This window comes from Perca flavescens, chromosome 14, assembly GCF_004354835.1.
Source record: "Perca flavescens isolate YP-PL-M2 chromosome 14, PFLA_1.0, whole genome shotgun sequence".
Classification (NCBI taxonomy): Eukaryota; Metazoa; Chordata; class Actinopteri; order Perciformes; family Percidae; genus Perca; species Perca flavescens.
Window position 1 is genome coordinate 21,861,884 of NC_041344.1, and position 26,827 is coordinate 21,888,710.

At 41.9% G+C, this 26,827-nt stretch overlaps 3 protein-coding genes across 9 annotated transcripts in view; 1 reads left to right on the top strand and 2 right to left on the bottom strand.

The window, feature by feature from the left end:
• Positions 1-26,827, bottom strand: part of jazf1a (JAZF zinc finger 1a) — a 48,100-nt gene that overhangs the window by 12,562 nt on the left and 8,711 nt on the right. The window contains exon 1 of one of the 2 annotated variants that reach the window (XM_028597021.1): positions 284-398. The exons of the other annotated variant lie outside the window; for it this stretch is intronic. Coding sequence (XP_028452822.1) covers positions 284-398 — 115 coding nt within the window. Of the gene's footprint in view, positions 1-283; positions 399-26,827 lie in introns of those variants that run through there. 2 annotated transcript variants of the gene reach the window in all.
• On the top strand, positions 4,907-21,720 carry LOC114567851 (cyclic AMP-responsive element-binding protein 5). 6 transcript variants are annotated; one of them, XM_028597016.1, is made up of 11 exons: positions 4,907-5,136; positions 7,673-7,739; positions 8,263-8,356; positions 10,241-10,350; positions 10,838-11,067; positions 14,850-14,976; positions 15,262-15,333; positions 18,782-19,099; positions 19,193-19,459; positions 19,892-20,000; positions 20,854-21,720. In XM_028597016.1, exons 2-11 carry the CDS (start codon positions 7,686-7,688, stop codon positions 20,988-20,990), a joined length of 1,518 nt encoding a protein of 505 aa, XP_028452817.1. In that variant the 5' UTR covers positions 4,907-5,136; positions 7,673-7,685; the 3' UTR covers positions 20,991-21,720. The 6 variants fall into 6 exon arrangements, with proteins under 6 accessions (XP_028452817.1, XP_028452819.1, XP_028452821.1 ...); XM_028597018.1 differs by having other exon boundaries at positions 4,907-5,132; XM_028597020.1 differs by lacking the exon at positions 4,907-5,136 and adding an exon at positions 5,151-5,604 and having other exon boundaries at positions 20,838-21,720.
• On the bottom strand, positions 22,882-26,216 carry tril (TLR4 interactor with leucine-rich repeats). Its single transcript, XM_028597013.1, has one exon. The coding sequence runs from the start codon at positions 25,948-25,950 to the stop codon at positions 23,458-23,460; it is 2,493 nt and encodes an 830-aa protein (XP_028452814.1). The 5' UTR covers positions 25,951-26,216; the 3' UTR covers positions 22,882-23,457.

Here is a 26,827-nt window from a genome sequence, read left to right on the forward strand (position 1 = left end):
CTACGCGGCCCTCGAAGTCGAGTTGCCGCTGCAAAAGGTAACTATCATGGCTAATGCAAAATAAAACAAGCCGGTAACTTATTATACAGAGACGCAGTATTTTACAAGGAAGTAAAGTCTAATGTTGCTGAATAACTCGCACTCCGACGAGCATCGACGGAGAGCGAGCAGCAGGAATAGCGGAATGCAAAGCCGAGTCTATTTGCGTTCAGCTAACTAGCTAGGCAGCTAGCTAATTCCAGCTAGCTGCCTAGCTCCGTCTCCCCCCTCTTGCCCGACTCACCGATGTGATTGTCCTCGATGTGGACGATGAGCTCGGCGAGAGACTCGAACTGGAGACCGCAGCCCCCGAACCTGCAGGAATTAGAGAAGAAAGAAGCGGCGGCGATGCCCGTCATGTTTTCGGCGCTGGTGCATTCACCGGGTGGATGGGGGTCCAGGAGCCGGGGGAGGTAAACGAGGAGGCAGAGTTTTCGGGTTAGGGGTGGGGTGAGAGCCGCAGAGCGCGGAGCGGCGGAGCAGACACCGGGCAGCTAGACAGGACAGCGGCGAACGCAACTGGGAGACAGGCGGGACGGTGGGGGTAGGGATGGGGATGGGGGAGGAGGAGGGCTGGCTGGTGGCAGCCTACGTCACGACCTGCCTACCTGTTGGGATCTGTGCCCCCAAAGCCCAAAGACTGTGACATTATTAGTATTATTAATGACATCAAACACACTTAAATACATCAAAGTTAAATGTTAGCACATATGCATGTTATATAGACAACAAACACATCTAACATAATGCATAACCTATAACTATGCCTTATGAACATAATCTAATTTATAATTTTTTCAGATATTGTCTTCTTGCTCATATTGATCAAATTAACATTTTTTTAATTTTAATAACACCTTGTGTTTTTATATGTTTTGGTTATATCTTACATCTAATTGTAAATGCCCTAATTATCCATATATAAGGAATAGATATTAGTGAATTTGTATTTGATCAAAATTGTGTAGATATTGATTACCTATAGCAGGTAAAATACTGTATATTGGTATTACACTGTACGTTTATTTTGTATTTTTCATAATGATTTGTACAATGCAACTGCCAATTAGGCCTACAAATATAGAAATATTTAAGTCTTTGGTGAAACACTGTACACAGAAATTAAGCAGTAGCAGAGTAAATTCAATATAGTATGAATTAATTTGATATATTACATTCATTGTAAATGCCCAAATGAAATATATAAGTATGAGGAATCAGTATTAAAAGATGTACATATATGTATGTAAAAAAATGTTTTGACTGTAGACCACCTGTAGCAGGTAATTCACTGTGCATTTGCCCTAAAGTTGATGCTTAACTTGAGAAACATTAAGTAAGAGTCCCATTAAGATCTTAGAGCTTGCCAATGAATAGGCCCGAGCAGTCATCAAGATACTGGAGAGGAGCAAACAAACTCCCGGTGACCACAGTCTTCTAGGAGTGGCAGCATCATAGTCCCAGAATAACGACTGGTTGTCAGCTGGACAGATGCTGACAGATAATCTAAATTCTTGTCTTAATATTCATCATGGTAAATAGCTGCTGGATTACATTTTGTCCAAACATTCATTTCCAGTAATGTGCTGAGAAAACATATATTCTGCTGTAATTCCTTTTTAATGTCTGTTATGCCATATGTAATAACTGAGTATTAAAAGGGGCAATATAAATTCTTGCCTTTGTTTCTTGTTTGAATGGGAATAATGCAATTATTTCCATGTAATGGGCTGGAGCAAATATTTCATGTTTATAAAACATGTCAATGCTTTAGCTTGCAACTGCTTCAAAACAGACCAAATGGAATTTTGGAAATCTAAAAATCAATCATTGTTTTGTAGCATTCTAATTTTTTGTTTTTGTTTATTTTCCACCATTGTATATGTAGGATATATTTGTGTGTGTGTGTGTGTGTGTGTGTGTGTGTGTGTGTGTGTGTGTGTGTGTGTGTGTGTCAATATTTAAGATATAGCAGTTGCATAACCCATTGACAACATCTATCACATCCATAAAGTTTAAGGATTAATGTTTCCCTGTAATGGCTCAGTGGTGAGGAGAGAACTTTGTAATGTGTATATGTGTGTGTGGCTCCCAGAGAGAGGAGAATGTCCTGAAATCAGTGGGGTTGGTTAACCAGGGCCGGCTGGCCTGTGTTGGACCTGTTAATCAAGCGTTAAAATGGTCTGTCATAAACCACTGGCCAGTGACTTCAGCAAACAACCTTAAGACCTGGGAACACACTCGTTCTTTTTTCTGACTGCCCTCAATCTACCCAACCATTTTAAACACAGACACGCATACATACAAAAGCATAAAATAAGCTCTGATTCACAGCTGCAAATAAGTACTAACTGTTACAAACACAAACAACATGACATCACCAGCGTACGCACTTGTACAGTATAGAAATTCAGTGACTTCATCAGCCTAACACATGTTCTCTCTTACACAAACATGTAGGACACACACTCAACATAAACACACTCATTACACACACATGGTGTATCAGAGCTGTGACAGGGACGCAACACCATTACGTAAATGAGAAGTGGTAGCATGTGAGAAAGGGAGAGAGTGAGTTTATGGTGCATGACATCATCATATCTGAGGTCTGTGAGTGGTGCACAATGTAACAGTTTGGGATAGATTTCTAGCATGGATTTTCTAATTATCAGCTCCTTTTTCGCTTAAGATAAGCAGTCCAACCAGTGCCTGGACCAACACACAACTCCAGTGTACACGTGTTGTGCAATGTGGACCAAATCAAATCATAACATAACACACACACAAGGGGTCTGCTCTTGAGTGGATCTGCATGTAAGGGCAGAGTTGGATGTAAATTTAACTCCAGCAGTCGCATTACATAATCAGATGACTGTAACTTGTATTCTCGGATTCTGTTTAAAGTATCTGTTTTCAGTTACTTTTTAAGTTGCGCATTAGTGCAACATTACTCTGCATTTAATAGTCAGAGACCATTGTGTATCAAATCAAAACAGTTTGGCAAATGACCAAGATGTGTGATGTAGCCACAGTGAGGATAATGCTACATGAGGACTGAGGGCGGTTAAGTTTGTTTGACCTTTGACCTGAAACGCCATATTTTTACAGACAGGGTGACATCAGGCTCTGAGCAGGCAGCTCTCTTAAGCTCCCAGTCTGGCTGTTAAGAGCCATGCTGAGGTGAAGATGCCAGATGGTAATGGCTGGTATAGCCGCTGAGTTATGGAGGTAGTTGTAATCGTAGTGGCATTGTCTGCTCCAGGGCACCAGCCAGAGACTTCCTGGCTGCCGTCATACACTTTTTAGTGTGTTTTAGCGTGCACTCTTCACGGGCACGCACACGTGCTGTAAAACATCCCATATCTTCAGTGAAAACAAAGCTCAGTGATTCACATCCACAGGGGTTATGAGCTCACAACACAGTGACATCATCACAACTTCCTGTTTCTCATTGCCATGGCTACCAGAATTTGCATACTTGATCGGTGGATGATGAGTCAGTAGGGTTTGGTCCCATTTTGCGCTTCAACCATAACAAAACCATATCCCTCTGTTCAAATGGAGCACCGGAAAGCCTGACCAAACATGGCAGCTATTACTCCATGGCTTAGCTCAGTGGAGATGTGAATGAAAGGCCCTCCTGGTTTTTTGTATGACCAAGGGGAGTTCATGGCATTGCATAAATGATTTTGAACAAGTTACAAAACAGTGGGCATTTATTTATTTTTGGGAACAATAATTTAATTCAGTGTAACTTAATTAAAAACCATTAAAAGGATACATAAACCTGAATATTTAAAATATCATCTGTCTCATCTTTTTCAAAATTGCCTAAATGAATACATTTGCCAAACCCTAGTAAAAAAAAAGGTAACACCTTTTTAAACTGTAAAGCTGTTCCTGTGTAAAATGTGTCCCCTACACAAACTTGTGTCAGAATGGGACGTGACTCTTTGCCTTGATCATGATTTATGACATCATATATGCACTTTTTAAATAGAAAGAACTTGAAACAGCTTTCAAGAGAGATCCTTTCAATACCCTTGGAGAAGCTTTATAATCCCTATGTGTTTTATGACTATTGTAATAGAATCTGTAGGTCCATATGTGTGTTCATTATTTCTATTAATTCTGTTTGTAGCTTGATTGTTGGTTGTTTGACTTAAGATATGTTATAACTTGTTATATAGGCCTACATGGTTGTTTGATTTAAAAAAAAAAAAATTATTCTCAGGTCTCTCCTGAAAAAGAAATCTTGATCTCAATGTGACTACCTGATTAAATAAAAAAATTAGTGGGTCACCAGAGATTAAAACAAAGGGTCACTGGACCAATTTATTATTAGTATTAATATATTCATTTATAATAACAACAAGAATAGTAATATTATTACAATTATTATTATTATTACTACTACTATTATTATTATTATTATTATTATTATGCTATTGTAAGTAGCCTAGTTGTAGCACCATTATTAGTAGGCTATCATGTTCTCAGTTTCGCTTATTAGGATCAGTTCAGGACAAAGCACTACCTAATTTCTCTTTACCTTCCCCCTGTTTATGTTTCAAATTAATAGTTTTGTTCTAAAATACATAGAAGCATTTTTTTTTTAAACCTTGGGGGCTATGCTCATTTTGACGCATAAACTTGATGCAGACGCTGGGACGTCCCGTTTAAGACAGACGCTGAAAGTGGGGATAGAGAGAGAGAGAGAGAGAGAGAGAGAGAGAGAGAGAGAGAGAGAGAGAGAGAGAGAGAGAAAAAAACTGGGTCTCATCAGCCCACCCTGCAGTGCCCGTCACGTTGCTGTTGGTGTGTCGTTGGCTGGTCTGGTTTGTCTGTCGGTCCCGGAAACCGCCACCATGCCGCTGTCCTGTCCGTCCGTCCCCCTACGGGCCGGTGTTGTAACCCCGCCCCCCCCTCAATCCCTCTCTCCGTACGGGACCGCAATGATTTAGAAGTTCAGGAATCCCACGTGACGTCACCGGTAGGGTGATGTAATGCTTCTGTAAATAGAACGTATTGTAATCTCGCTTCAGTCCAACGTGGTTCCTCTCTTGGGCGCCGCTTGTCCCTCTCTACTTGTAGGTAAGCCTCCGCAATTTACTTTCATTCACAAAACTTTAAACTCAATAGCAAGCGCTCGCCTGACGCTGACACAGTCGGCTGAATGTATCTTTATACGTTAATCTCTTTTATTTCACTCCTACTGGAAAGTTAACGGGGGAAGTTTATTGGCTAGTTGTCCCGGTGAAGTCTCATCACCAGGCGGACGAGGTTGAGCGCGAGTGTCTATTTGGGGGGGTGTGACAGCACTCTCCGTACAGCTGTGGCGAGCTTGTTTATGAGTTAAACAGGTTGCTCTACGGAGCGGTAGGAAAGGAAACACACCGGCATGTTCTTGGGACTCAGACAGACACTGACCGCCCGGCTGCTGGACCATTTGCTGGTCAGAACCGCTGCCTTAATTTGAGCCGAATGAGCTCCGAGCCGGCGCGACCGGTTCGATGCCGTTGACATTCATCCATCAAACATGGCAACCTTGAGACGTAGTAAGTAAGTAAAGTTGACAATTTTTTTTTTTTTTAAACTGGACATAAGAATATTGTAGGCTAGATGATTCAGAAGCACAGGCGGTTTTAAAAGTTGTGAGTGTATTATGTCATTCATCAAAAGAGAATAACAGAGGAGGAGGCGGGACAAACTCCTATGGTTTAGTTTTCCCCAAAATATATTAAAAGAAAGATGTAACATTAATCCGTCTTAAGTTAGCAACATGTTGTCTTGTCTGTTGTTGGATTTATGTATTAAGTATGACGTCATTCCGCATTGATGCGTTCTGACAAAGGTTTTGCTGAAGATGTGCTGAGTCTGCTCATCTAGTTCAAGTGCTGCTTTAGGAGAGAGAGAGAGAGAGAGAGAGAGAGAGAGAGAGAGAGAGAGAGAGAGAGCATGGTAACAACTGTTGGAAGATAATCATGATTATCATAAATATCTATCTAAGTATTTATCTCTAAAATAGGGTATCATATATATGTAGCCTAATATTGCTCCGTGAAAGGCTACGCACTAGAGTGCCGTTTAAGGTAGGATACATTTAAAAACTGTAACTCTATGAAAACCTTCTGTCTTTTTCAACTGGTTTTGTAAATGATCTATCGCTCTATCTAGCTATGATTGTGATGTTGTGGACACTTGTTTGCTTCTTCCATGTTGTGATACACACACACACACACACACACACACAATCACTCACACACCTATGAAGTCACCTCTATTGCTGGGGTTGGAAAATGGGGGCTGAGGCAGGTTCAAACCTGTCAGCAGTAGGCCGACAGTGCAGCCCTCCCTATGCCGCCTCCCTCATTCCTTCTCTCTTCCATTCATTGTGTCCTCCTCCTTCTCTCTCTCTCTCTCTCTCTCTCTCTCTCTTACTGCCACTTGCCCTTTCCATTCCTCTCTCCATCACCCTAATGCCACTCTCCAACCCCTTAAGCCTTCCCCCCACCCTACACACTTTCCATTTCTTATGGAAGCATGTACTTTTGCCCTCTCTCTACTCGCTCCACTCTTTAGCTCTCACTCTTTCCCATGACATCAGGACCCACTTTACTGTCTTCTCAGCGCTTTATGCTCACGCAAACCCAAAGTTTGCTTGAGGGGAAAGACGTGTGTGTACCTGTAAAATAAGTGACACACGCGCTTCTCATCCCCACCATCCGCAACTTTAACATTTCTCGATCACGAGGATGAAAAGTCAAGCAAGGGTCAAACCTCTCGACAAGGGCTGACCTCTCGACAAGTGTGTGAATCTTGTTTGGTGACACACAGCTCAGAGGAATGCCTGAGGCCAGGGAGTTGAAGGCTTCTTCCTTTGCTCTCAGTGGAAAATGAGCGGTCAGCAGAAGAAGCACTTCAAATAAGTCATAATTACCCCCCATGATTTGCTTAATATGTCCACTGAAGAACTGAGTGGGTCAAGCCCGGGTTAGCGCTGCATGTGGGTTTATCGTTGTACTTTATTCTGTGTTTGTGTTGATATATTTACTCTATGATGACTTTATTATTACGCTATGCATGGCAAGCATATATCCTTTCATCACACTCATATTATTAACTGATGCCCCGATGAAAGCTTAATGGCACCACACTTTGCATTTTGCTACATAATAACTATGAAAAGTAAAGATCCTGATGCCGTAAGGCTTTGATTCTCTTCTGGTGCTTCCAGTACATGTTATTACTAGGCCTACTGTGTAATGAATAGTTAGGAAAAACACAAACAGGTTGTATTTATTATACAGCAGTACTTGTCCTAATAAAAATGACTATCTGCAGTATACAGCAGCAATATTGTTGCTCTCCCACTGGCACTAAAGGGATAATTTTCCTCGAGATGTCTCTGGGTAAAACATCCATCATCTGTGGCATCTACCTCATTATACACCACCTCCACAATAAAGATGTGATAATAGGAGGATAACTGTATCATACAAGCTCAGTGTGTGATTTATCACAGCTCTCTCTCTCTCTCTCTCTAATTAAAAATATAAGTACAAGCTGCCTGCTGCAATGTGTGGATGCAGCAGGTTAATATGTTGTTCTTGCTTCTTCTGTTTTGTAGGCTTGTGTATGACATGAATGACAAACAGGACAGGCCTTATATGTGCGGCGCCCCAGGCTGCTCTCAGGTCTGTTGGATACAGTATGTGTGTTACACCTGCACCACAGATGTAAAGAAAATTATTTTTGCAGGAAAATATAAGATTATTATTATGAATTATTATTATTATTATAAATCCTGATTTTATTGTTGGTGATATAAAATGCTTTACATATTGTAGAAATGTATTTATCATATGATAATTAATTGTGGACACAATGTATTTCCAGGTTGATAATAATAGCATAAGATTAAATATTGTATCTGTCACATGAATAGCAATGTGGCAACAAGACTGTGCTGATAAAGCCTGGTGTGTAATAAGGAACTATAATAAGAGTACAAAATAAAAATGATATAATAAATATATTATAAATATATTTTTCTTTCACTTATCATGTGTAGTGATACATATTCTCAAATACTCCACTGACTGCAGAGCATTATGACTTGCAAGTCAGCTGATTAAACAAAACATCTCATCCCATGTGTCATGTCATGCAGCTGCACGCATCTCTTCATATCTTTCTCACTCTGTCGGTGTGCTGCAGCGCTTCCAGTTAGAAGAGCATCTGCTCATCCACAGACACAAGCATGAGATGTCCCTCAAGTTCTCCTCCATCAAGACGGATACGGCTTTTACAGGTGAGAAAGCACGAAAGGAAAAAAAACATATTGCCTTCTATCCAACATAATACAAAGTTTGTGTCTCCCCTTATCTCCCCATAACCATAAATAATCGTCCTCATTTATTCACTACTTGCTAAATGTCACTCAGTTCAGCTTCAGTTGTCTGGCTGCATGTGTGTGTGTGTGTGTGTGTGCTTGATGAAAAAAGGATGACGCTACGTTATACAGTATGAAATCAGATAGCTCGATACAGGCTTCCTTCTATCAGATAGTCTGAGAGAACAGAGTTGCTCATGTTGCAACATGTACAGTATACTCCATCAGATTAGACTAAACATACTGATAACGCCATCAGTTAAGACCAACTTTGATTCACACCCAGGGAGGAGTTGTGCAGGGGTCAGCACAACCTTTTTTTTTATATTGTGCTTTTTATTTCAATATTGGGAAAGGTAAGGGGGACAGGAGTGAAGGTAGGTACAGGAGAGAATTTTGTGGGAGAATTAGGTAGATGTAAGGCAAGGCAAGGCAAGGTAGCTTTAATTGTATAGCACATTTCAGCAACAAGGCAATTCAAAGTGCTTTACATAAAAAGTGAAAGAGCAGTTAAAAACAGTTAAAAATATAAAAACAGATATAATACAAGAATAAAAGTTACAGTGCAGTATAAGAAATAAACAATTATTTAAAGAAAGGAGTTTGTTCCAGATATGTGGTGCATAAAAACTGATCGCTGATGTAACCAAATGCTTGTGGATACCTCTGTCTGTGTCCTTTGACAATAACACTATATTTGTTTGCTGATTACTGAACAAATATATACCAATATCAGACGGACAGTAGTATATCTTATAACTACAACACTTTCTTACATACTGTAAATACACTACAGTGGAGCAGATTCTTTTTCTTGAATTGTAACAAAATAGCAACAAAAGAAAAGTCAATCATGAATTCCTAGAGCCCAAGGTGACTTGTTCAAATAGCCTAAAGATATCATAAAATACAGAGAAAAGCAGCTGGATCCAGTGAATGTTTAGCATTTATGCTTTAAAAATGCTGTTTAAAGAGCTTCTAACCCAAAGAGAATTTAATTATCATGGTATTTCGTGATAGTCTAAATGTTAAATTGCAAAAATAATAATCAGGGAAAAAAAGGCTTTCAAAAACTCAAAAAACGTCAAACAATATGTGTGCACCGCATGCAACAACAAATTATTCTTACTCCACTGAGAGATTAAATAAAACATGTTTGGAGCCATAGGCAAAACAGACGTGTTTTTTTTTTTTAATATACTAATCCAGCTTTCATGTCGTATATGTAAAAGCCCCTACAAGGCAAAGCATGTTGAGTAGCTTCACTAGCGAAGCATTTTTTTTTCTAATGCACCACCACGATCCAGACTCATGGTCAGAACACGCTCATGTGACACTGTCTGTAACCATAGAAACAGCTGTCCATCTGGACATAAACATGAGCATGCCATCTAACCTCTGAAGGCTCTTTCTCTGAGTCTCTCTCTCTCTCTCTCTCTCTCTCTCTCTCTCTCTCTCTCTCTCTCTCTCTCTCTCTCTCTCTCTCTCTCTCTCTCTGTCCTGCAGCCTGCCACACCTCCTGCAGGAAATCTCATGTCAAAAACAAAGAGCCCAACTGACCTTTGACCCCTGCATGTTTAGACTGCTCAGAGAGACAGACTGATGTTATCACAGAGAGACACACAGAGCACTGCTGAGAGGAGACTCGTTTCTCCTCTTGCCATTACAGCTTGGACTACAGTCGAGTTAGGAAACAGAAAGAGACTATTGTGTCAAAAGGGCCGCGATACATGAATGTCTGCCAATTCTTTTAAACCTGTCTCTCCTTTTTTTTGTGTGTGTATTTGTATGTAATGCCTCCAGACCAGACTCCAACGCCAACACGATTTTTGCAGAACTGTGAAGAGGTTGGTCTGTTCAAGGAGATAGAGGAAGAGTTTCTTCAAGCACAAGAAGAGGAAAAGAGCAAACAGGTACATTTTATACACAAATACAAACCAAAGTTAAGCAGCATTTTCAATCTTTTGGCTATCTCTGGCTGAGGTTAGCCTAAAGACACAATGCTGACTTATGCGGTATTGCTGATAGGTGTTTGCTTGTGAGGTCTGTCAGATAAGCGTTTTAAGTGACACTTGACTGTGAGGCAAATAAAAACAGTCAGACCCAATTAGACGACTGCAGATATCTGACTTGCTGCGCGGAAAGACACACCAGGCGATCACATTCTCCCCCGTAAATTAAACAGCTAGCCATCAAACACACAAGCACATGCAGACACACACACACACACACACACACACACACACACACACACACACACACACACACACACATATGCCTAAACAAATGGATGCATGGACAGACACACATCTCAAAAATCACCTCAGATCATATAATGGAAGTAGATACTGCAAGTTCAAAATGGTCCCAGCTGATTGTTGCTCCCACTTCTCCCAACAGACGCTTTCTCATAATGGGTCGTCCTGTATGAACCCGCAGCAACTGAAATCGCAGCTCCAGCACCCTCATCCCCAGCCACCGCTGCACCATCCCCAGACCCATCCCCTGCAGCACCCTCAGTGTCATGGCGCCATGATGGGCCCCAGCTGCAGCATGGCTGCCCAGCAAGCTCTGTCCTCGCTGTCCGGTTCAGTCATCACCCAGGCTTCTTCCACCCTCACACACTCAGGGTGAGTTTGGCTGCACACATGCACACCTAAAGGCACCCATACACACATACAGCACAGATTTTACTTCATCTATTCATCTATGCAGCAACATTTATTCTCTTCATCATGCACGCACGCACGCACGCACGCACGCACGCACGCACAAAACACGTGCACACACACACATTTCATTTTAATGTTGCCTTTTCTCACTCTTTCTTTCTCTCCTTTACTTACTCTGTCTCGCCCATTCCTGTTTTGGACTTATTATAACTCATTCTGTCTGGCACAGACTGGCATTTCCCCCTGCATAATTTATCACTGCACTAATTAACTGAGAGAAAGAAGGAAAAAAAATCAAACAAAGTCAGAACAAAGTCATAGCAAAATAGATGGAGAATGGCTGCACAACACCCACTCAAACCCACTGCCACTACCCACACTGCCACCCAAATACTGCTTCTGTTATGTGTGTTACGAATCAGAACCAGACTGGAGTCTCTCAGCTTCCATGGCTCCCTGGTTATCACCCGGTTTAACAGACAGATTAGAGGACTTCCTGTCTTTCATCTGACCAGCTCCCAGCAGCTGCTTTCCCTCTTCTTGACATTTCATCTTTGGATTTAGATTTATGTAATCTGAATATCTCATTACAAACTATACTGTGGGGTTTAATGAACAATGTCAAACCAATTTATTTTATTTCTTTATTTACTTGCAGCATGCTGCTTGATGTGAAAAAAGTATCCTACCCACATCCAAACCATTCTACAAAATAGAATAAAACCAAAACAAAATGACATCACTAATTTTGTCAAATTTATTTTTTCTCAAACGCTTGAATTGAATGCTTGAATTAACACTTCTACTTTATTCATTGCTAATACTTCAATTGAAAACTTCAATTTTCACTGCCATCTTCTTTCACTATTTGTACTTCAACTGCCACTTCAACGTCTTTCAGCATTTTGACTATATAAAATGCTTCAACTGCACATTCTCAGCTGCAAAGACATTTATCATTATTTATGTCATTATAGATTACTTTTTTATTGTATTATTTTATTTGTCTACTAGTCATAGTTATCATCTAATACACTTAAATTGCAGTTTCATTATTACATTTGTGACACTTTGGCAAATGTTTGTTGCACAATGTATGCCTTTATTGGGGAGTAGACAGTAGAAACAGAAAATAAGGGCAGACAGAGATGGAAATTTAGTTGCAATCAAGGTATCCAGCCGGACTCAGACGGGGGACATTGAGAATACATGGTCAGTGCCTTAAATCCCCAGCTCACCAGGACGCCTCACATTTGTAGCACTGTTCTTAAAGTGATCATATTATGCTCATTTTCAGGTTCATAATTGTATTTAGAGGTTATATCAGAATAGGTTTAAAAAAAACATATTTTGTTGTACTGCACATTGCTGCAGCTCCTCTTTTCACCCTGTGTTGAGCTCTCTTTTAGCTACAGAGTGAGGCATCTCACTTCTATTCCTATCTTTGTTGGGAGTTGCACAGTTGCTAGGTAAGGACTACTACCTGAGTCAGAAGCAGAGTATGAGCTCGTGCCACGCTAGCAGCTAGGCCAGCATTATAACATGTGTTACAAAGTGACGCACATTCATCACGGAAGTAAAGGCTGGACTACAATAGAGCTGTTTGGAGCAGCTTGTGAACAGTGTTTTCTCTAAAAGATGGTAAGTCCCTTTGGGGTGGACTTTGGGCTTTTTCACTTTGTAAACCTATAACATGCACAAAAAAAGATACATAACACAACAAAGGAAAGGGGGAAAGCCAAAAAACATAATATGAGCACTTCAATACTTTTGGGCCTAAAGAGACATTTTAAAGCCTTCTCTCATTCCAACAACCAGTCTTACAAAATAAAAGCCTCTGCTTATTTACACATAGACAAACAAAACCTCTGTCACATCTCTGCAGTTGATCTGATGAACCAAGGTACCAAAAGTAAGTCAATGACATAATAAGCTCCAAACATCTGTCCAGGACCAGACAGGACAGGACAGTGGGGAGTGGTTATGGTACATAAATCAGTGCCAGCTGAATCCAGACAGCATGTTAGTCAGTGAAACCAGCTAAGTGTTGCAAAATGAACCATGGATCGTGTGTCTGATTGTTTCCCCTCATGTTTACGACCAGTTTCCATAGCGACCTGGTCTCTGAGTGTCTGGCTGTTGGCCCGGTAGAACTGTTGTGGTTACGTTTGGAAATGCTGTTTTGGTTTGTCTGTACTTTGTTGTATGTTATACGGGCCGCATACCCGAGATTCAGTGATGACATCATTGCCGATGACCTCAGCGCGGCCACGGAGGCCCACGCTGTCCGATTGGCTGAGAGCCAGAGTGGTTAGGTCAGCACATGGCACCCTGGGTCTCTACATCCCCCGCTATCATCCCTGAGCTTCTCTCCTCCCTCTCAAGCTGTTATTGTTTTCAATATCTCTGTTTTCTTTCACTTTTTTTCACATCATAATAGTTTCTGTCGTTGTTGCTTTACCTCAAATCTCTGTTTACACATTTTTTTCTCACATACAACAACATTTGGTTTTTGTCTTTCATTCAGCAGATGCTTTTGTCCATATTTTAAGTGTTGGTTCACCCAAAAACAAAAGGGAATATTTTCTCACTTAGGTACTTCTAGTGGTTTGTAGCTATACGGATAGTTTAGGTTTTATGGGCCCACATTTCCACCTCTGAGATTTCTTCCTCCACTCAGTGTTGCAAGATTTGACTGACACCAAATAGCCCAATGAGAACCTAAAACCTTTCTTCTCCTCTTTTTGCTCCAGTATGGTGTGATGACATTTTATTTTCAATAACACACACACATACACGCAACATGGTCGCAAATAACTTGCATCTAGACATCAGTAAACACTTAACCTTAACCTATACGAGTACAAGAAGAAAAATTAAGCATTCAGTCATAAGATATATTCTGTTCTAGTAGTATAGGTTTAAGAAAACTCAAAACCACCAAAATTACAATAATGAGAAAATGAACAGATAAAAAGGCTTTTATCACACAGGTATGAATAATAATAATACAAAATACAATTATCACAAATTGCCCAAAAGCATTTTTACTCACCCAATGAAATCAAAGTAGCCCAATTTGGAGGAAAACTGGAAATACTGTCTCCACCTCAGTACAGTGGAGGTAAATATAATTAAGATTGTGGTGCTCACCACATTGAAAAATTACTTTTAAAAATGTTTAACTGGAAAAAACTCTTTCCAGAAACAGATGTACTTATTATTCTGGATAATCCACAGAACAATAGTCTTCAAATGGACAAATTGTTCTGCAGGAAGTTGTTCCAATAGAAACTGTTGACAGTGAGGTCTGTGGATTACCCAGAGTAACTGGCACCAACAAAATTTAAATCACCGCCATGGAGTTAGGGTGGAGGCAGAAATCTCCAAGATGGATATTTCAAAAAACAGGACACATACCTCTTTGGGTTAGTCACAAAACAGATCAGCTCAGTTAGCTCTAGTAGATTTAAACCTAATCCTTCTTCTATTACCCCTTTGTTTCATGTCATCCATTTATCCAACCCTAGTTTCCACTTTGACCTTTTTTGACCATGTCCATCTATTCCAGCCTGACCTCCACCTGCCATTCAAGCTATTAATGTTTCAACTTGCACCTCTGTCTAAACTGGATTAGTGAAACTTTAGCTGTGGATAGCTCTCTGGCATGACTTGTCTGTCTCTCTCTCTCTCTCTCTCTCTCTCTCTCTCTCTCTCCCTCTCTCTGTGGCTGACCACAGGCCGGTTCCCGGGCCACTGTCCTCCCTCCTTCACATGCGGAACAGACACAGACAACCGCTGCCAGCCTCTTTACCTGGCACCCTGCCAGACCCCGCAATGCAAGGGGCATCTGCCCAGCACATGCCCGTAAGTACAGGACTCACACACATACATCTGCATTCAGACACGCATGCATTATGATTTATAGATGCAGGTATAGTGGCCAAAGTGGTCAAGATGCCCGAGTTAGAAATATTTATGGATGACAGAAAAATTCACTTCACTCTTGTGTATGAATTAATCAAAAGTTTCAAACTGCAAATGGATGTGACCTTGTGGAGAACTCTTTATACTTGAGGTTATGTATGTGCTATAGCTTTTCCTTGTCATGGTTGAAAGGTTATTTATGTGTCAATTTCTTTCCTTCTTCAGATAGAGAAGCAAATGCCGTGTATAATGGGTATACCAGGTCCTGTACACAACCCCTCCTGTTCCTCGCCTCAGGTACTGACCAGTCAAATATTTTCTTACCGTTTCCTACTGATAATTACTTTCTCCTCTTGTAATAACGTTATGCTTTATCAAAGACTTTCTGTATACTATATATATGATAAGACTATGTACAGCTGGCCCACTAGTGGCTTTTGGAAAACTGATACCAATGCCATTGTTTATGGACTAAAGCTGATAGTCATTTGTTAGTTGTTAATTATTCTCTTTCTGATGGAGATGGAGATGGAGATTTATACCAATCTCATATTTGTACGGTAAGTATGAAGCTACCACCAGAAGGTGGTTAGCTTATGTTACCATAAAGACTGAAAACAGGGGGGAAACGGCTATCCTGGCTCTGTCCAAAGGTAACACAGCCCACCTACCAGCACACCTAAGCTCACAAATGTATATGTTATATTTGATTTCCTTTATCCGTGCATAACATGAAAAAAACGACAATACGCCGTTTTACTACGGGCCGGACTATTTCTTGGCTGGGAGCAGTAACTTCCTGGAATCTCCGCCGATGGCCTGGCAACTGCTCAGAGCCAAGAAATAATAAAACATTTAATTGTCGTTTTTTATATTTGAATGAATAAGATAACATGCAAGCTTTAGATGTGCTGGTAGGCAAATTGTGCTATCTTTGGATAAAATCAGGCTAGCTAGTTTCCCCATGTTTCCAGTCTTTGTGCTAAGCTAAGCTAACCGACAGCTGGCTGTAGTAGCTTCATATTTGCCCTATATTTAACTGACAAATATGAGAGTGGTACCAATCTTCTTAGTTACTTCGCCGCCAGAAAGTGAATAAGTGTTTTTCCCCAAAATGTCTAACTTTTCCTTTAACTTTTTATGATTTCACTTTTCTCATCTCTGTAATTAAAGCCACAAAAACACACATTCTGCCTTTGGCTTATTCCTTTCTAATCAGGATAGACAGGAACCAGAGTTTAATTTTACACTTTAACACACACACATACACATGTCCGCACCACAGGAAATCACAATTCACATGCTCTCCCTGGCTTTCTTGGTTGTTTTATTTTTCTTGTGTCAACATGGTCTCAATCTCTCCTCTTGTAAATTTTACATTTCCTCTTTATAGGTGCATGTAGTATCAATTGTTAAATATATGTGTGCTATCAAAGCACCTTCAAAAGGGAAAACTGTGAAATCGCCCTCCACACACACACACACACACACACACACACACACACACACACACACACACACACACACACACACACACACACACACACACACACACACACACACACACACACACACACACACACACACACACACGTTATGACTTCATGTGCATGAGCTTGTATATAGAGTAGCAAATGAAAAGGGGTTTCAGTTTTCAGAGCTGCTCAGGTCGCAGTTTCAAATCTGAACCTCTCTTCTTTGAACACACACACACACACGCATGCGTGCACGCACACACACGCACGCGTGCACGCACACACACGCACGCACACACACTTCTTCTCCAGAGCAATTTTATTTTATTCTATTGTAATTTAGTCATGTCAGGTGTTGTATTTTGCATTTCTAAGGTGTGAAACAGGACTCTGCTTCTGTAAAACCACAGAAGGAGTATTAACATGCCTCCGCTGTACCGTAACTCCACACTCAGCTGAAGTGGAAAAGTAAACGTTTAACAAGTGGATCAGTGTTTCATGTACAGTTCTGTGTCTTCATTCACGGATCCCTCCAGACAGAAATATCAACGTGGTGTGTCATCCAGGCCAAGGAGACCTATGATGTAATCACAGGCCCCAGTGTCAGGGTGTTTCTATGTAGTAAACAGAGCTGAAATACTCGTGTCCCGTCCTGTTCATTGTGTGTGCGGCTGTGCGTGTGTGTTTGACTGTCAGCCTGGCAAAGCTGGCACAGACAGCTCGGTGACCTCATCCTTGGCACCCGCTAAATGTGCTCCTTTTTTTCGTAGTTGAATGGTTGAAGGGGGAAAAAAAATCTGCTTCTTCTCTTAAAGAAATATTAACAGGGAACAGATAGCAATATTGCCAGGGAGGAGGGTGATGTCATGCTCTAAACATGACCTCTCTTTCTCTCCGTCTCCTCTGCTGAGTGCAGGAGAAAGGTGAGATGAAGTTTAATTTAGCTCTTACAGTCTGTTTAGTCAGATGATAAGCGGGAATGATAAAGTGTGAAGGTATCAAGCTGCAGAGTGCAGCATTTATTGGGACACATTATCCCTCCTTTTTACAGTTGTTTTCACGGTTGTGGATAATTAGGAGAAAAGGCGATGATGGGCTAAATGGAAGATTGTGGCTGTGACCAGTTATAATTTTAATTTTGAGATATTTTTACTACATAGAGGTATGATACTGTTGGCTACTGAGGCTTGTTTGACCTGAAAGGAACTGTAGGTAAGGTAGCTAAGCTGCTGGTACCAAATTAGCCAGTGTTGGGGGTCAAACACACACCACACAGTATGAGAGAGACGGATAATGTTTACGTATATCCACAAGCTCTTCATATATAGTGTTTAGTGTCACACATATCAACTCAAACATGGTTTAAACCCCCTGTGGGGAACAGTAGTAGGCAGTTTTTAAACATACTGTATTTGAAATATGTGTTTATTTTGTAATTTGAATTTCATATCAAGAGAGTTTGGAAAAAGGGTTTTTAGTTTTCTCAATTTACCCTATTCATAGGGGAAATGTCTATGTATTAATGTGCTGCATTTTACAACCAACCTTAATAAAATACTAAGAAATCAAATAAAAATAAAATATTCCTGTACAATCTCACCCAGGGGACTTCTAAAAGGACTGATTGTCTATAGACAATTGGTTAGCTTTTTTCTCAGTTTACTGAATATAGCCAGACATGTTGTGAATAATTTGATATGTTGTTAGAGATATGTTGCAAATCAAATTATTAGTTAACAACAAACTCAGCCTCAGTTGGGACACCCCTGATGTAAAGGGGGTCTCTATCCAGACAGCAGGGGTTCAGGTGTCATGTTGAGGCCCAGTTGAATTTAAATTCTTTGATACACAAAAGACTTTGAATAATTGTTTAGCAGCTAAATTTCACTTGCTATATATAATAGTCAATAACCCGCTCCTATTCAGTGTTACTGGGGGCTTTCTTGGCCCTACAGGTCCCAGCGTCCAATCATCTTCCTCTTATACCAGGTTCACCAGCCTTTGAGATATTCAAGAGTTGTAATTGGTTGTCTGTGACATTCCTAGAGGCCATTATAAACTCAGAATTAATGTGCAAGAGAGGATGAGCAAATATACAAGTTGTAATTTATACATACTGAGGCTCCACTGTGTTTTTTAAAGAAATGACATGTACAGCTCTTTGTCTCTGTGGGTTGATTTTTAGCTGGTATTTATTATTTTATGCAACTTTAAATGCGTTGAACAGTGCATCACGTGTTTACTTATATATTTATTTGATCTCCTCTCAGAGATCCAAACAGACGCTGGGTCATCATTTCCAACAGCACCACCCAGCAATGGTCGCCATCAACAACCCTGTGACATCCATGGGTCACATGATGGAGATGATGACACAGCGTCATCAGGCACCTCCACTACAACACCACCATCATCCCCATCATCCACAGCTTCCAACTCAGCCCCTCGCCTTTCAACAGCGATGCCATGCTCCACCTCCACAGCATCTGGGAAGCCCCCACAGCCACCTTGCTCAGGCTCACCAAGCACCCCCTCCCCATCTGCACCAGGGTTCGCCTCCTGCACCTCCCCTCTCTGTTCCAGCACAGGTGCAGATGCTTTAATATTTATGATACGCCTGACATATTTCAGGCAGTCAGGCACAGTTAGCTAACTTTGAAAATGTTTGGTTTTATTTGCAGTTATCACCAGTTGCACAGCAGATGCAGCCCTCCCATCTATCCCACTCCCAGCATGCAGTGCAGGAAGGTGATAGCTGCAGCAGTGGAGGAGGGGGAGGCGGCAACCGCCGCAGGAGGACAGCAGAGCAGGACCCTGACGAGCGCAGGCAGAAGTTTCTGGAGCGTAACCGGGCCGCAGCCACCCGCTGCCGACAAAAGAGGAAAGTGTGGGTGTCATCGCTGGAGAAGAAAGCTGAAGAGTTGACGCATACAAACCTGCAGCTACAGGTGGGACACGCATCTGTACACACACACACACACACACACACACACACACACACACACACACACACACACACACACACACACACACAAGTAGATAAATAGATAGATAGATATTGACCCCAAAAATGGGAAATTACAGTGTTACAGCAGCAAAATATCAGACACACAGCACACATACAGAATATACCGTGAAATAATAGGATACATTATACATGAAATAACAAATAGGATACAATACAAGAACAAATATTTAAAATATATACAAGTTGGGAATAAAAATGTGCTTAATAAAGATGTAAGTAAACCTATTGTGCTAGTTGCACTTAGTGCAGTTGTGATGTATATGAGTCTTAGCTAACACTCAGTGATGAAGTGTTAAAAAGTACACACAATCTACACTTCCAGGATACTTAGTATTTCGCTGTGTGTTTCCAGAATGAGGTGACGTCATTGAGGTCAGAGGTGGGTCAACTGAAGCAGATTCTGCTCACCCACAAAGACTGTCCTGTCACCGCCCGGCAGAGAGAGGCACAGGGGTACCCCAGTGAGTAAAACCCTGCACCCCCTTTCTAGAAATGTCACCAGCTTTTCCAGATTCCCGACACCAATCATCTCCATCCATCACTGAGGTTATACTTCAGATACCTTTTATGTGCACATAAAGGAATACCCGATGGTTCCATTTTGTCTTGTTATGACAAGCAGCCACCCCTCGGCACACACACAGGGACCTTAAACTGTATCTCACCGAGTGCAGCTAAACAGCACTTAAGAGTAAAAACTCTGCTTTTAACCCACCAGTCTCCACTTATTGATACATGCACTTTTACTTCTATGGAGAGCCAATCAAGCACTGCACTCTTAACTCTCAGTTTTGGGGAATGCATTTTTCATTTCCATTTTCATACTCATTTAATGAACCAGACCTTGATGCTATTTGACTGGAGTGTTTACTCTGGAGTGCAATGCAATATTCTGGCAATTTGACTCGCATGAAGCTAGCTTGGAACAAAATGCAGACCATGCCCATCTTGCACTCCAGGCAGTCTAAAGTTAATGTTCAACAATAACTTAACCTGTCTTGGTGACCTTAACGGAAAGAAAAGAAATACTGCACCTTGTGGCTTAATTGAAAGCAGCCATTATGTTTTAAGTGTTGAGCTTCAGAGAACAAAAATGGATGCAATACTGGCATGTGTTACTTTTCGTATATTTCTATTGTTGTCTTTTTACCTGTATGTACAGTATTCATTTGTTAAAATAAAAGAGATATTTTCCTTTAATCTAAGCTGTAGTGGGTTTTCATTCATTTGCATGCGTGTGTTAACAAACTCCGCTCACAGAACAGACAATCCACAGCATCTGTGACTTTGATTGACAGCTGTCTCTGTGTCCAGCTGCAGGGGTGAGCCCAGAAGGAAGTCCCACCCCTGTAGGTCCTGGGTCTCATCTGCAGGCCGTCCAACACAATAGCATCTCCACCTCCTCGACAGCTGGAGGCAACACAGGGCACAACCCTAAGTCTGGACGCTAGCCCTCAGCACAGAGAGGAGGGTCTGGGACTCCATGGCTGAATCCTACCAGACTGAATTATCTTTCTGTCACACTTAAGTCACACTCGGCTGCGGATCCGTGTGTCTTTACATTGTAGATGAAATACTGAACTGGGTAGGTGAATTTATAAATCCATGTGAACAAGGTTTTTTTTTTTTTAACATGATCATCATCCTTTCTGGTTGGAGAGGAGACCAGAACCACATACTGATACATTTCCATAACAGGTACAAAAATGACCTCTTCTGAAAGCCTTGTTAAAACCTGTGATGGTTACATGGCAACTGGATCCTCTGTTTATTCACAAAATGTTTCTGTTCATGGCAATCTAACCATTGCCTGCTACCCAATGACTACGCACATGCACAATCATAACACATCTTTTCAGAATCTTTTGCTCTTATATCTTGCACTAATTAAAAAAAGCCTATATATTAGTTTTATATTTCTATCTGAGAATCTGCAAGTGCACATCTTATGCCTTCTCTTTGATGCAGAAGCAGCTTGTCAAAACTATGTATTTTTCTAAAAATGATTCATACTAAGACAAAAAAATGTTTATTTCAAGATTTCAAATCAAACTTGGAAAGCCATTTAGAACATGATTGTACAGTATTTCCTTTCAAGCACTACTGCCCTAAGACACTAAATAACTATAAACTGCACTTCATGTCTCAATCCCTGTCCGTTAATAAAAAAAAACTCTTATTCTGGTATTTCCATGTGTCTTTATTTTATATGCTTTCAAAATATCTTTTATGATATAAAATCTGTCAGAATTATTTTTGACACAGTAAATCTGTGGTTGTGAGCAATGAGATTATAGTTTTTGGTTCGTTTCTGTACATACAGTATGGTCTAGTCTGCCATCTAGTGACTGATTTTGTTAGTGGTAGACAACTGGAATGGTCAGCAAAGTAGATCATAGGCTGTTTTATGTTTGGCCAATACAACCACATACGCATTTCTTACTATTTAATTCAAGAAGAAACATTTAAAATAGTATTTTGTCTTTTATTTACACATTAAATTTGTCTGACTAATCAGTAAATGAGAGTGTGCCAAACGTAAGGACTTTTTTGTGGTACCAGCTGAAAACTCTTTAATGCAGAATATTAAGATGTTTTAATGTCAAAAGCTTCAGTTCTGACATCTGGACTCTCTGGTATGAATATACCTAATATACATGCAATTGTGCATCCATGTGTGTGTGTGTGTGTGTGTGTGTGTGTGTGTGTGTGTGTGTGTGTGTCTTTGTGCATGTGTGCCTGATTTGCACTCCACCCTATTCTACTCAAACAAAGGGACTGCTTAACTATTGCCAGACCTCATCTTGACATGAATACAAAAGCACACACACACACACACACACACACACACACACACACACACACACACACACACACACACAATTACTTCTCCAACATGTTATTTCAATTATCTTCCCCACTCTCACACATTGTTCAGGTCTCCTTCTAAAGCATTAAATAGTCGTAGAGGAAACCTCTTGTTAATTGCTCCATATTTGAAAATACAAGAAATATATTATGTTACAGCTAATATTACCAGTCAATAGCAAATGACCCATTTTGATTTTTAAAAAAAAGTATCATAAGAGTAAGTAAAAGTAAAAACAAAGTGAGCGAAACACAATCTGGAGTTCAAGCGGTTAATGCCAGGAATCTCTTTTTTTTTTTTTTTTTTAGAATGTATATATGGAATACTCTTCATATATTCCCCCATTTTTAGAAATACAATCCCCTTTCACTTAACATAATCAGTGGCATACGTTAAAGATATTTGAAAGCCACAAAGAGAGTAACATCTATTCTAGAGTTAAATCATCCATAAACAGTCAAATGACAAATGAATCACATTGTTGGGGATTTTACTTCTTCATGTAATGCAAAATCATATAGAAAGTATAAAACGTGATAGATGTGATACAAAACAAGCTTTTGTTTTCTGCCAACCAGCAGCCATCATTACATACTGTACAAATATGAGACAATATGATGTCTATGAACTCAACATTAGCACCGTAGTTGAAATCAGTGAGCAATCATTCATGCGTACACACAATACATAAACAAATCACACATTTAGAAACACTCGCAGGTGCAAGGAAATGAAAGAGGAAAGGCACAAAGCAGGAAGAGGATGTAAGAGGGATTGGACTTCCTCTGGTGTCTGAAAAGGCACTGATGAGCTCAGCTGTTCTATTGTCACTTTGAAAGTTTTCTTGTGGTCAAATGAGTTACCAAAACACAAAATGGTGGGATTGTTGACTTTATCTGTACACAGCCACAAACACATCCATGTTTTTAATATGATCATGTGGTGTGTCCAGAGGGGGGAGGGGACTAAACCAAAGATTGCAGCACAAGGCAATTCACATGTGTTTCTGTTTTAACGTGTCAACATTTAAAAAAAAATGGTGTATGGCTCTAGTCAGAGAATCTCTGCATGTCACTGTCTCTGCGAACACTGTTGCTGTCCAGAAAGCGGTCACATGGGAACTCAATGAGGTCCCCTTCCTCTAGTGGTGCAAGTCGTGCAGGACGGCTGCTTTGGTAGCTTGTGAAGTCAGCGGTCGCCACGGCAGAACGAAACGGCCGCCTGGTGGAGTACATGTGCCGCACGTGCACGGCCGTCTTCCTCCTCTGCAGCCTCCTCTTCAGGCTTCGCCCCAGCCAGACACCGCCAATGACAAGCAGCAGCACGGCATTCCCGGCCAGCGTGGCCACCGTCACCAGCTGGAGGTCAGAGGTCAGCAGGCCTCCATGGCTGAAGCCCTCGGGGAGAGTGACCAGCCCGGCGCAGTGGTCACGGGGCGCAACTTGACAAACAGATCCTCCAACTACTCCCTCCACACAGACCATGTAGGTCACATCTGAGCTGAGTTCTCGAAGGGTTACGGAGCGAGCTGTGCCACGAGCGTAAACGTAGCGAGGGAAACGATCCGGAGTGCCAAAGCGGTCGAACAGAATCCGGTAGTGGACTTCATCTAGGCCCGGCCCAGGTCCTGGTGTGTAGTGGTGATGATCCCTGGTGATCCAATAGATGGTGACAGTACTAGATGTCACTTGATCCACTGAAACATTAGTGATGAAATGGCGGTTGAACACACAAGGATCTGTGATTAGAGGTAGCGCCTCCTCCTGATCGGACGATCTCAGAAGATCAAACTTTTCTCCTGACTGGACCAGAGTAGTGGTGTTGAGCCCCGTGTTTGCATCAGTAGAGGCCCTGTCCTGGTTTCCAGCATGGCTTGGTGTGGAAATAGCTGGTGGATCGGTTCTGGAAACTACGTCTGACCTTTGCCTACTTTTGGCCCGTTTCCCAGCAGCGTCTGCCGCAGGTTGTGATCTTGGGCTGAGTGACTCTTTCTTTGGTTTCTTTCTTTCTGGTGAAGAAGAGGATTCTGCCAACTCTAGACCACCTTGGTCTCCCTGGATTCCCACCCGGTCCTGTCCTTCTCTCTTCCTCTTCTCTCCCTCTTTCCTCATTATGACTCCATCCCTGTTCCCATGTCTCAAATCTACACCTTCTGTCTCCTCCACCTGGCCTTCTCCACCTCTCTCCTTCTGCTTTGTTGTATCCGCCGTTCCATTTTCTTTTCCCTCCACCTTTACCAACACCCCCGCTCCCCGGCTCTCTTCAGGCACAGCTTGGCTCCTACACAAGTGGGTCCAGTTCCCGAGGGGCTGCAGCTGGGAGCTGTTCACATAGTCCAAATATTTCCCCCTCAGAGTTGCTGGGTGGTGACACTGCACAAAAACAGTCAACAGTTTGCCCTGAGAATGCGCAGCAGTCATCCATCTTTTCAGCTCCTCCAGGCGACAATCGCATGTCCAGTTGTTGCCATGGAGATCCAGGTCGTAAAGCACGTTGTTGAGGGCAAAAATGTCCCCGGAAAGGCTGGTGAGCATGTTGTTCTTCAGCTTCAGCACTCTCAGATATTTAAGTTGCGAGAAAGCCAAAGAGTCCACGGTGGAAATCCGGTTGCGACTCAAGTCCAGCTCCTCGATGCGCTCCAGAGAGTCCAGGAGACCGGCGGGGATTTCCTCCAGCTCGTTGCCGTCAATCAGAAGCTCTCTGAGGCTCGAAAGCCCCTTCAGAGCCCCGCTGTCCAGGCGAGAGATTCTGTTGTTGCTGAGGGACAGTTTGGACAGCTTTTTTAGATTTTGGAACACGTGGTTTCCAACGTACTGTATTTCATTTTCAGACAGCAGCAAAGTTGTCAGAGCTTTGAGTTGGGAGAAAATAAGGGCATTGCGCACGGCTGACTGCTTGTTGTGGGCCAGGTTTAGAAAGCGCAAGTTGGTGAGTTTAGAGAAAGCGTTTCTGTGAATATGCTGCAGTTTGTTGGATTCTAAATGGAGATAATGTAGGCTGGTCAAACTTTTAAAAACAGAGTCCTGCAGAACTTCTATCGAGTTGCCATCCAGACGCAATTTAACAAGATTATCCAAGTTGGCAAAGAGCTCCGATGTGAGATTCTTAATGTCATTATTATTTCCACAAAGAATAGTTAATTTTTTTAGGGACTGTAAAGTCCCAGCGGGTATATTTGAAAAAAGATTGTGTCCCAAGTACAGCTCCTCCAACTTGGAGAGTTTCTCAAATGCTTTTGGGTGAATAGTTTGTATTTGGTTGTACTGTAAATTCAACCGCACGAGGTTACTGTACCGTGTGAAGTCAAAAGCGGAGATGTTAAAAATGAAGTTACCCCCAAGGCTGAATATCAGCACCTCCTCGGGCACCCGCGTGGTGGGTTTGGGCACAGTGCGCAACCCGCGGTTGGTGCACATGAGGTGCTGCGGGTGCTGACAGTCACAGCGGTCGGGACAAAAGCTCGTCGCCGCTGAGGAAGAAATGAACCCATTGAGCGACAGCAGGAGAAAGCATATCCCAGCCAGGAAATTGCCTGTATCCATTCCCACTGCGCGGCTGGCACAGCCAGAAACTGATGCGGCATTCGCTTTGTGTTGTTCAGGTGCAGTCGCCCCTCTCCTCTCTCACGCTGGAGACCGACTCGTCCATAATCCACTTGTTGCCATGAAAAGTGGAGAGAAAAGTGCCGTACACATCAAGCACGCGGATCCATCACTTAGCAGCATCTTCTATAAAGCAAATTAATTCGTGCAGTGCGCTCGGATACTGTCTGAGGGAACGCTCACCACCCCAACAACGCCTCCATCCCCCCAAGTGGTCATCTGCTGCGAATTACAGAGTTCAGGCGCAGAGCGTGCTCTCACACACACACACACACACACACACACACACACACACACACACACACACACACACACACACACACACACACACACACACACACACACCCTAGTCCCTCCTTTGCAACTCTGCGACCCTGCCAAAACCAGATGTGCACAAGTCTTGACGCATGAGATCCAGAGCTTTGCGCGTGCATGCAGGTAATCACACACACACACACACACACACACACACACACACACACACACAGTCACTACAGCGAGAAAGGGAGGGAGAGAGAGATTGAGAAACCCTTTGACCGAGTTTTCTGCGCGCACCCGCAGCCACCGGGGGTCTGAGATCTGGATCGGATCCCTGGTATGGACAAAGCAGACGGGAAGCTTTCCTTCCCACGGAATCCCAAAAGAAACTCGAAGTTTCCCTCGCAGCAGGGTGCAGACAGAACAAACTCACTCATAAAACAAGTTTAACAAAACCCTTACATATATTTTTTTAATTCTAAAACAGCTGTAGCCTAGTGAACAGCTAGGTGATGTATTCTCCTAGCCAGAGGACACTGCACTGCATACACAAAGTAAG